The sequence below is a fragment of the Pteropus vampyrus genome, unplaced genomic scaffold, assembly GCF_000151845.1.
Source record: "Pteropus vampyrus isolate Shadow unplaced genomic scaffold, Pvam_2.0 Scaffold397, whole genome shotgun sequence".
NCBI lineage: Eukaryota > Metazoa > Chordata > Mammalia > Chiroptera > Pteropodidae > Pteropus > Pteropus vampyrus.
In genome coordinates, this window is record NW_011889178.1 from 831,502 (window position 1) to 843,276 (window position 11,775).

General features: G+C 36.7%; 1 protein-coding gene across 1 annotated transcript in view; it reads left to right on the plus strand.

Annotated features, from left to right (window-relative positions):
• Positions 1-8,628: 8,628 nt before the first annotated feature.
• Positions 8,629-11,775, plus strand: part of SNX18 (sorting nexin 18) — a 31,088-nt gene continuing 27,941 nt past the window's right edge. Inside the window, exon 1 of the mRNA XM_011380622.2 lies at positions 8,629-8,634. Coding sequence (XP_011378924.1) covers positions 8,629-8,634 — 6 coding nt within the window. The remainder of the gene's footprint in view (positions 8,635-11,775) is intronic.

The following is an 11,775-nucleotide window of genomic DNA, read 5'->3' on the forward strand; positions in this document are numbered from 1 at the left end:
TGACATATATTATATTTGTTTGAGGTGTACTACAACATAGTAATTCGACATTTATATACTTTATGATGTTATCACCACGATAAATGTAGTAACTATCTGTCATCATACAAAGTTATTTTATTATTAACTATACATTAGATCCCTGTAACTTATTTATTTAATTACTGGAAGCTTGTAGATGATTCTTTTAAAAATATTTTAGGTTTATAATTTTTCTACATGCTTGATTTAGACATTAGACTCATTTCCAGGTACTGGTGTGTTATTTTATATAGAAACATGAATTTACTTTATATAGAAATATAAATTTATAAAGACTCTTTACATAACTGTCCCATATGTTAAAAGGATTCTTTACTAAAAATTCATTCACAAGATTTCCTAAAACAAGAAAACTGTCCATGTTCACTTAAATGCTTTATTTGGCTGAATCTTAAGTGTTTAAACTTATCTGATATACCAGCAGTGTCTCTGATTGTGTGTGTGTGTGTGTGTGTGTGTGTGTGCGCGTGTGTAATACCATGGATTAAATAAAGTACCGATGTATGCTTTTTCGTTTTGTAATTTTTTTCCTTAGGTATATTTCTGAGTCAGTCTGCAAAACTGTGACAATCGTACTTGATGGCTCTGTAGCTCTCGATGTGAATTTGTTGATGTCAGTGCTATCTACGCCACTGAAAAGTCATGTGCTCCATTCTGCCACTCCTCCGTCATCCTCTGATTTTTATAAATATGTTCTCTTAGCTTGGCTAATATGCATAGAGTAGGATGGGGAAAATGTTTAATAACAAGCAGCCCACCTTTTCCTGTTATGACAGGGGCATTTAAATGACCTTTGTCATCTTAAAGGGAGCAGAGATTTTCTCTGAAAGAGGAACTGGTCCACAGCTGCTCTGGGGAAAATCCGTTACCCCACCTTTATTGGAAATGGGAGCTCCTCTTCCAGTTGTCTGCCTTGTCCTTGAAGATCTTTAAACATTTCTGGGAGAAGTAGAGTCCGTGGTATACAGCATTGCCCTGCAGGGCTCAGACATTCTTTCTCAAGCTAGTGTTAAGGCAGGAGAGAAATAACGTGGACTTTCAAAATGGGTGCTGCAAACTGGACGGCAACAGAGTGGATGCTGCCCTTAGACACGTGTTATTTAACTCACACAAAGGTTTAAAAATCAGGCAGGACATTTTACATACAAATCATGATTTCTGGTTTCTTAGAAAAGTCAAGCCATAGAAGCAATACAGGGCCCTTGTTCTGGCATGCAACCAAGGAGCAGGAATGAGTCTCAGTGTGTCTTTTAGATGGGAAGGGCTGTCCTCAGTTCACCGCAGGCCTCCAACTCCCGAGTGCTCCCTGCCCATCCCCCAGGCCCATTTATGTTACCTGCCTGCTCCATGAGGGAATTTGAATTGATGACCTCTTACTGAAAATGTTATTTGTAGCTCATATGTAAGCATATATCTCTCAAATTTCAATAATAGGTCTGCTCTGTACCCATCTTGTGTAAATTAGATTACTAGGTGAGCACAGTTTTAAGCCTTGACAAAATCTAATTTGTAAATGGCAACACTCTCCTAGAATGCTATGTTGATTAAGTTCTTAATGTGTTAAATGTCCCATCTACTATATACATACTCGTTTCTCCTCCAAGTCATTTTCTCATGTTAGCGACATTAGTTAGTGTTTGGATAGGCGTCTTAGGAAATTTGTCAATATATTGTGAAAATCAATCTTTAGTAAATTTTCATGTTTCGTTTGATCGTTTATTCTTTTAAGCTTTCTTGTTCAATTACTTCTTTGAATTCAAATTCTCCTGTAATTTCTAACTTCCAGGCAAAGGTGTATGAATGGAGTTCTGATATGTTAATGAGATAAAGGCCTCATTAGAATTCATCAGAGGGACAGAGAGACACAGCCAGAGGGAATTAGGTATGAACCTAGCATAATGACAGTGTTTGAAAACCATCACCTCGAACTCTTGGAATTTTCACCCTGAAATCCATAGAGGGTGCAGATGGATAATTGGAAATGCATCCTTACACAATGGGATAGATATCACAAAACAGGTATGAACAGAACGCTGTGAGAACACAAAGGAAGGAATAAATTATCCTGTCAGGGTTGCCAAGAAAACCTTCCTGGGGCAAGAGAAATGGGATTTCAAAGGAAGAATGACTAACAGTTTTGCCGAGCAGGTGAAAAGAGGTGGGTACAGCAGGCAGAGGAAAGAGCCTATGTAAAAGTCCCAAGTCTTGAAAAGCATATTGTCTGTTGAATAAACACTGGGAAAGCTACTATGACTAAAGTGGAAAATAAATACTACCATTCTCAACTGTCCAATATAGTAAGAAATGTAGCCTAAACTCAGGTGGTGGTGGGGTCGAGAAGAGAAGCTAACATCAGGATACAGGTAGGAGATGAGGGGTGCAGCAGCGGTTAAGGGGAACTCTGAAGTTTCCACCTTGGGAGCTTCTCTGTATGCTGGCACTGTCACCAGAGGAAAAAACCCAGGAGGCAGTAGGCCTGGGGTCAGCCAGCAGGGTTTGGACTCTGAATCTGTTGAACGATCTCTTTGGCTAAATCCAAATGGATGCTCTTTATCTTTTTCTGATGTGACATTTCCCCTCTATTCCTTGAAAATTTTCCCCTTATTTTCTAAGATATAACTCTCCTAAATTCCCTCCTTCTCAGGCATGTGGAGGAAATGGAGTGACAAGAGGAGGCCATCTGTCATTGGTTCCTATCTCTTATGTACACTCTCTTACTCTAGTAATTTCCCATCTCACAGCTCTTCTATTACCACCTACGGACACTGACTTCTAACTTCATGCTGCATCCTTCATCTCCTCTGGGTTTCAGACCTCTTGGTGCAACTGCCTACTGAACTTTTCCACCTGGGTGTCTTACAAGCATCTCAAACTCAACATCCAAAACTGTATTCATCTTCCCAGCCCAAACCTGCTTTCATGTATTCCTTATCTCAGCAAATGATCCCTTTATCCACTTGGTTACCTAGGGGACCCACGATTCTAAGTTCCATGGCTACCACTAGCATAGCGAGTGGCCCAAACACAGCAGACACTCAAATATTGGTACAATAAATGAAGGAGGCAGAATGAGTTCTTTGGTTTCTGACTTCTGTCAACCTTCCTGAAATAAAAGTCATCTTCTACCCTTTCCTCATCCAACTTTAGCTTTAATTAAACTAATTAGGCACTGTTTGCTTCAAAAAACCTTTCCTGACTACCACCTTAACCGCCTGTCTGGTTTATGGTTAAATTCCATAATTTCCTGTCTACACCCTAACCGTTGCACATATCATACATTTCCAAATCAATTTCACCCTCCAGCTCCCTAGTCTCTGTGTCTTAAAAAAGAAAAAAAAAAAAGGAAGGAAACAAGCAAAGAAGGAAGGAAGAAAGGACAGACTGGTAGATATTCTGTGGGAGATACTCAGAACATATTTGGAAATGGGTGTGGTGCTTAGAAGAGGGCTGTGGCAGAGAGAGATTTGAATTATTCATGGTGACCTTACTGGGGTGATTGCTTTTGCGCTGGAAAATCTTTAAGGCACAAACTGTCCTATGTCTACAGAGGCTGAGATGAGAGGTGATTTAAGTCTTGGGTATAAGACAACAAAGAGTAGTGAGGACTGTGATGAACTTGCAAACACATGCCAGGGAACAAGCTAAATACTGGCCCAGTATAGCTAGAACTTCTGAGTTTTTTGCCAAAGAAGTCAGAAACCCATGTTTTTGAATGAATGAGAAATTGCATACAACTTAAATGGTGGTCAAACTAAACATTAGGCCGGATTTGGGCCTTGGCTTGAAAAATTATGACTTCTGGTACAAAACGCTGAGGAATATTGAGTTATAAACTATGGGATTGTACATATATATCGACAATGGGAAGAAAGAGGCTACAATGCAAAAAGGTACAGTAAATAGGAAACAGGGGAATTGTATCTACAAGAACACACCCATTAGTCAACAGCTGAGTTAATTTAGGAAACATTTGAGGAGAGAGGAAAATTTATAAAGGGAGCTGTCAGATAATGAATACTGATCAAGGTCCTTGGTCTGATTTTGGAGTAGGAATGAGCTGTGTGTGAAGGAGTCCCAGTACTGAAAAAATGAGAGATTTGTCCAACAGCGGTGGATATTTCTCTAGGTACTTGTGGTGCGTTCTCCACTATAAATACCACTGTAGAAGAAGTGAACACTATGGAATCCAAATGTGAAAATGTGTCTAAGTCAACGAGCTCTCTACTCCAAGAATGAATCGCACAATTTGGGGAATTGCTTTTAATTAAGAATTGGATTATATTTTGAATTGTATTAAAATATTTTTATACTATGAGCATTGTAAAACACCATATGAACTTGTTACTTAATTAAATCCTGTTACAACCCCATGAATCCCTATTTTTATCCCTATTTTTCAGAGTAAGAAACTAAGGTTTGGAAAGTTTCATGTTCTCATTCATTCATTTGACATAAATTTATTTGATTTAATATTCTGGGCATACCATAGCAAATGAAGCAGATAAAAACCCTGGCTTTCATGGAGCTTATGGCCCTGTTGAAACCAAATAGACACAGAGACACAGTAAGTAGCCTTCTTTTCAAACACAGGACTGTCCTTGAATCCAGGCCTTCTACCAATCCTCAGCTACAAAGCTTCTAGCAAGTGGTCAGTACACTTTAACAGTAACAGTTTTGAAGAGCCAGCAGGGGGCAGACTTGTGATTCAGATAAGAAATTTCTCAGGACAGCTGTTAGGCCAACCCTGGGCCACATGACCTCAGCAGAGATCCCCCTCTCTGCAGCTGGAATTCCTGCTCTGTGACAGTGGAAACAATATTTATCTGCTCTGCCCATGGAAGAGCTGCTGTGAAAATACAGCTGGAAATAAGATTTAAAAGGTGAAAGTGTTTATAAAATCCTGTATATATATTTGTGTAATGCTTGATACATTATACAAAGAGCTTCTAAGTAAAACATAGATATAGTGTTATTTATAATACTATACAAATAGGCAAATACAAATAAAAATTAGTCAATGGTGAAAGTTTTATCAATCTCAAGAAAATATTCCAAGTCACATTAAAGGCTAAAAACACAGTTGGAAGAGGGAGAAAGAGCAAGTATCAGGACCAGATTCATGTATGGAATTATCAGATTGGGAATTTAAAACAACTATAATTAATATGCCAAGGGCTCTAGTGGATAAACAGACATCAGTCAAGAACAGATGGGAAATGTAAGCAAAGGTGTGGAAATTTTAAGAACGAAAAAAAAAAAATGTTATAGATAAAAAATACATGCCTTTTATGGGCTTATGGTAGACTGGACATGACCAAGGAAAGAATCTCTGAACTTGAAGATATCTCAATAGAAACCTCCAAAACTGATTGAGCAAACAGAAAACAAACAAACAAATAAACAAAAAACCTGGAACAGAATAACAAAGAACTGTGGGACAACCACAAAAAATATAACATAAACGTAATGGGAATACCAGAGGAGAGGAAAGAAAGGAACAGAAGAAATATTTGAAACAGTGATCGAGAAATTTCTCAGATTAATGTTGGATACCAAACCAAAGATCCAGGAAGTTCAGAGAATATCAAACAGGATAAATGCCAGAAAAAAAGATACAAAAACAAAAACTATGCTGAGGCATATCATTTTAAATTTCAGAAAATGAAAGATAAAGAAAAAAACCTGAAAGAAGCCAGAGGAAAAATATATCTTATGTATAGAGGAGCAAAAATAAGAATTACATCTCACTTCTCAGAAATCATATAAATAAGAAGACAGTGGAGTGAAATATTTAAAGTGTTGGGAAGAAAAAACACCAATCTAGAATTCTGTACCCTGAGAAATAAAGACTCTTAAAAAGTAAAAATTGTGAGAATTTGTTGACAATAGAGGACTTGTAAGAAATGTTAAGAAGTTATTTACAGAGAAAAAATGATATAGGTCAGAAACTCATATCTAGATAAAGAAGATATTGGAGAATATAAAATAAAAACTTTCAGTTTTCTTATTGATCTAACATGTATCAGTTTGTTCAAAATAATAATAGTAATACTTTATTTGACTATATATGCTATGTATATATGTGTGTGTGTGTATATATATATATACACATACACATCTATGCTTATGTATGCATATATATATGCTTATATTTGCTTATATAGAAGTGAAATAGATGACAGCAATGATACAAGGAACAGGAAGAATTAGTATTATTTTGTTATAAGGTAATGACACTACCTGTGAAGCAATATAGTGTTATTTGAAAGTAAACTTAGATTAGTTGTAAATGTATATTGCAAACTCTATTGCAACCACTAAAAAAGAAATATAACTGATGTGCTAAGAAGGGAGAAAAAATGGAATCATAAAATGCTCAATTAAAACTCAAAAAGGCAGAAAAAGAGTGGAAGACAAAAATGGAAATAAAGAACAAGGGCAAGAAATCGAAAGCAGTAATGAATATGGTAGACATCAACCCAACTCTATCAATAATTATTTTGAATGTCAATGGTCTAAATGCACCAATTAAAAAAAGAAATCATCAAAAGGGATTAAAAAAATAAGACCCGATTATATGTTGCCTACAAGAAATCCATTTGAAATATGAAGACACATATAGATTAAAAGTGAATGAATTGAGAAAGATGTACTATGCTAACACTAATCAAAAGAAATAAATATATTAATTTCATAAAGAACTGATTTCAGAGTAAGGAAAGTTATCGGGGATAAAGAAAGGCATTACATAATGATAAAAGGATAATTCTCCAAGAAGCCATAACATGTATGCTTAAAAACCACTGTGTCAAAATACTTGACACAAAAACTAATAGAACTGCAGGGAGAAACAGATAGATGAATCCACTATTATAGTTGAGACTTCAACACTTCTCTTTCAGAAATGGACAGATCTAGCAGGAAGAAAATTCGTAGGGACATAAACTCAACAACGCTGTCGGTTTACTGTATATAATGGATGTGCATAGACTACACATTTTTCTGAAGCTCACATGTAACATCCACCAAAATCTACCATAAAACACACTTTAAAACATTTAAAAGAAAAAAAAAATACAATGTCTGTTCTTAGACCACAATGGAACTATACTAGAAATCAATAATAGAAAAATAGCCAGAAAAATCCCCAAATATATGAACATTAAACAACACACTTCTAAATAACACATAAGTCAAAGAAGAAATCTCAAGAGAAATTAAAAAAATATTTTGGACTAAATGAAAATAAAAAGACAACTTATAAAAATGTGAGATGTGGGATGAAGTGAAGGCAGTTAAGGAAAATTTATAGCAGTGAATGTATATATTAAAAAAGAAGAAAGATTTTAACTCAGCTGTCTAAGCTTCTACCTTGGGAAACTAGAAACAGAAGAGCAAATTACATACAAAGTAAGCTGAAGAAACGAAATAATAAAAATTAGAGCAGAAATCAATGAAATTGATAACAGAAAATTTGATAAAGAAAAATCAATAAAATTAAAAGCTGGCTCTTTGAAAAGATCAATAAAATCCATACGTCTCTAGCCAGGCTAAGAAAAAGAGAGAGGACACAAATTGCTAATAGCAGAAATGAAAGAGGGAATACAATTACAGATCCCATGGACATTAAAAGAATAATAAAGGACTACTATGAGCAACTCTATGATTATAAATGTGATAACCCAGGTGAAACAGACCTATTCCTTGAAAGATGATATGCCAACACTCACACAAGAAGAAATAGATAATCTGAATAGGCTTACATCTATTAAAGAAATTATATTGACAATGAATAACCTTATAAAACAAAAAGCACTAGATTCAGATACGTTCACTGGTGAATTCTACCAAATTTTTAAGAAAAAAAATCATATAAATTCCCTACAATCTTATTCAGAAGATAGAAGCAAAAGAAATAATTCCTAACTCATCCTGTGAGGCCGGCATTATCCTAATAGCAAAATCAGTCAGCTAATGCAATAAAGAAAACAGGAAATAAAAGGCACATAGATTGGAAAGAAAAAAATATAAAACTGTTTCTACATGATCATCTATGTAGAAAATGCAGAAGCATCAACAAAGGTCCCCACAAAAATTAACTCAAAATGGATGAGACCTAAATGTAAAATGCAAAGCTATTTAACTCCTAGAAGACATGGGAGAAAACCTAATGACCTTGGGTATAGCAATTACTTTTTTTATATAGCTCAAAAGAAAGAACTAATTAATGAGCTGGACTTCATTAAAATTAAAAACTTCTGCTCTGTAAAAGATAATGTCAAGAAAATGAGAATACAAGCCACAGACTGGGAGTAATATTTGCAAATGACATCTGATGAAGGACTGTTGTCCAAAATATACCAAAAAAAAAAAAAATCTTAAAACTTAATAAGAAACCAAACAACCTGACTTTAAAATGGGCTAAAGACCTTAACAGACATCTCACCAAGATATATAGAGGGCAAATAAGCACATGAAATGATGCTCTACATCATATGTCATCAGGGAAATGCAAATTAAAACAGCAGTGAGGTACCACTATTCACTTATTAGAATGGCCTAAAGCCAGAACACTGATAACACCAAATGCCGGTGAGCATGTGGAGCAACAGAAACTCTCATTCATTGCTGGTGGGAATGTAGAGTAGTACAGCCACTTTGGCAGACAGTTGACAGTTTCTTACAAAACTAAACATACTCTTACTATACAATCCAGTAATTGCACTCCTCGGCATTTACTAAACGAATTGAAAACACATCCACACAAAAACCTGCACAGGGATGTTACAGAAGCTTTATTAATAATTGCCAAAACCTGGAGGCAACCAAGATGTCCTTTAGTAGGTAAGAGGATAAATAAACTGTGGTACATCCAGGAAATGGTATATTATCCAGTGCCAAAAAGTAATGAGCTAAAAGGCTATGAAAATACGTGGAGGAAACTTAAATGCATATTACCAAGTGAAAGAAGCCAGTCAGAAAAGACTCCATACTTTGGGAATCCAACCATATGATACTCTGGAAAAGGCAAAACTATGGAGACAGTAAAAAGACCAGTGTTTGCCAAGGGTTGGGGGAGGGAGAGATAAATAGGCAGAGTACCAAGTTTTAGGGCAGAGAAACCACTCTCTACGATATACTATAATGGTAGATATATGTCATTATATGTTTGTCCATACCCAAAGAATGCACAACACCAAGAATAAATCCTAACAAACTATTGACTTTGGGTAATAATGATGTGTTACTGTAGGTTTGTCAGTTATAAAAAATATCCCCCACTCTGGTAGGGGATGTCGATAGTAGGGGAAGCTTCACATGTGTAGGGGCAGATTTATATGGGAAATCTTTGTACCTTCTGCTCAATTTTGCTATGAACCTAAAATTTCTCCCAAAAAATAGTCTATTAAAAGACATCCAAGGCACAAATATGCTTGGCTAGTTCCAGAAATAGCAAAGAAACCATTGTGGTTTCTCTCTAGTAGAAGAAAGTAATGGAAAGAGGCAGAGGCCAGGCCACCAAACGCCTGTCAGGCCAAGGGAAGAAGTGTGAAGATAGTTGTTTGGAGCCATGAAGTGTCCCTTAATGACTTGTTCTTACAAAAGCATAAAAATAGAAATAGCCAATAGTTATAATGATAACTGTGAAACTATAAATTATATGTGCCATTTTCTAGAGAAAATTTTTAAAAATATAATACTGTACCTACTTCCTGAGTGAACAGTTATGTTTCTAATACTTGAGCACATTTTTATAGCTATCCAAGACCATATCGGGTAAGGTCTTTCCAGCCACTTGGGTGCCATAGGGCCAGGCACCATGAATAGCCTGTCCTTGTCCTTCAAGAAGCCTGATGCCTGGCATTCCACCAGATTCCTACCAGCTGAACACTTGCTTGTGCTCTGGTGCTGCAAACAACCTGACACCCAATACTTTCTCAATCATTGTTTCTATGGAGCAGCCCAACCCATCTGTAAATGCCATCACCTTAAACTCCTGCAATTTTCACACCTGAAATAGATTTTTAGTCTCCCTGTTTCAAAGCCTGAAGCATTGCAAGTTCCATGTTACTTTAACTCTTTAACCTGAAAAGTAACTACCAGATGAATAGTAAGAGTGCGACTAAATGTATTTATCTGAAATATCCTGGGTTAGCTTCTCATGAGTCAATAAGTAAAATAAATTGTATTCTAGATCTTCAGTAAATGTTGACTTAATGTTTCTGACCACATAAATTGTTGACATTGAAATTCAATGGCCTCTGTTGCTTACTGTAAGAAGAGTCCTAACGGAATTTTCAGCTAAAAATTTTGTAATTCAGAATTTGCTTACTGAATTGAATTAAGGTTTTGCATTAGAAATAAACACTGTGGGAGTAATTCTGGTATGTTGTGTTGGTGGTTTTGTGCAGGAAGCTTAGAATACCATGGGCCTTACAATAACTGTATACTCTTCTGATCTGTTTCCCAGATTTCCTTGAAAAGGGTCAGAGGACAGGTTGCAATTAATGATAAATGAATGCTGAATGCCAATTAGAGATGTCTTCGAAGGAATAATTAGGCAGACTTAAGGGAATCATGAGAGGAAAAAGCTTTGGGCAAATTATACACAGAAGGAAAAGAAGACATGACACAAGGCAACTACATGAGATTGGAGCTGATTAATATTTCAAGAAGTGATTATCATTCTATTTATCTTTAAAATGATACAAATATAGTGAAACAGATAAATGGAGAGAAATGATCACTGCTCTCGGACAAGGAGTAGGGGTCTGAACACTGGAACTCATCCTGGTGCATACACCGTGGGTTTGTGATTTTGGGACCTCTATTTTTTTTATGAAGGGGGACAGGGTTTTTGCTTTCCAAAATAATATCAGCAGCAGCAACAGTGGCAGCAAACACTTACATTGTCATGTAGAGTGTTGGCCATATATTAATCTCTCTGTTTCATTTTCCTCATCTGTAAAATAGAGATTACATTACATTTTACCGCATCTCCACAACAACCCTAGGAGGTACGTGCAATAAGTGACTTGCTCAAGGCCATACAGCTAGGCATTGTCAGAAGGTAGATTCAAACTCAGCATCCTAGTTCAGAAGTCTGAACTCTCTTTAACTGCACTACATACATTTTAGGGAGGGGAAGAGACACATGCAAAATGCTAGCTTTCTGCGGACACTTATTTTGTTGTAAACTCTCCAGTGCCTCCCTTTGTACACCACCCTTAACTTAGCCTCTTAATTTGTCAAACACAGCATCTTCCTTACTTTGCTCTTTTCATTCTCTTTCCCTTCTTGCTGGCAGGCTCCAGTGGGTAGAAGATGAAAGGGAGCTGCTCAGTCCACGTACAGTCCCAGACACAGACATCCTTTCTTCTTCGTGAAATCGCTAATATTCATTGAAAATCCTTTATTAGACGTGTGGATTAAGTCATTCAAGGAACAGTCACTGAGCGCTCAGAGTGGGAACGTTTAGCAGGAATGCAAGTAATATATTAATTTACTTTATAGCCTAAAAAATTTACTTAAAAGCCTAAAAAATTCTCAGACAAGTCACTTCTGAATGGAAACCTTCACGAGCGGCTGCCACTCCAGCGCCTCACTGCACAGCACTGTCCACGAGGGGGCAATGGCGGCTGCGGAGTCGAACCCGCGGCGGGCACGGCCGCTCGGCCATCGTTTGCTCTCGCCTGGTGCGCGGCTCTCGGCCGTAGATTAGCGCAGCTGGGG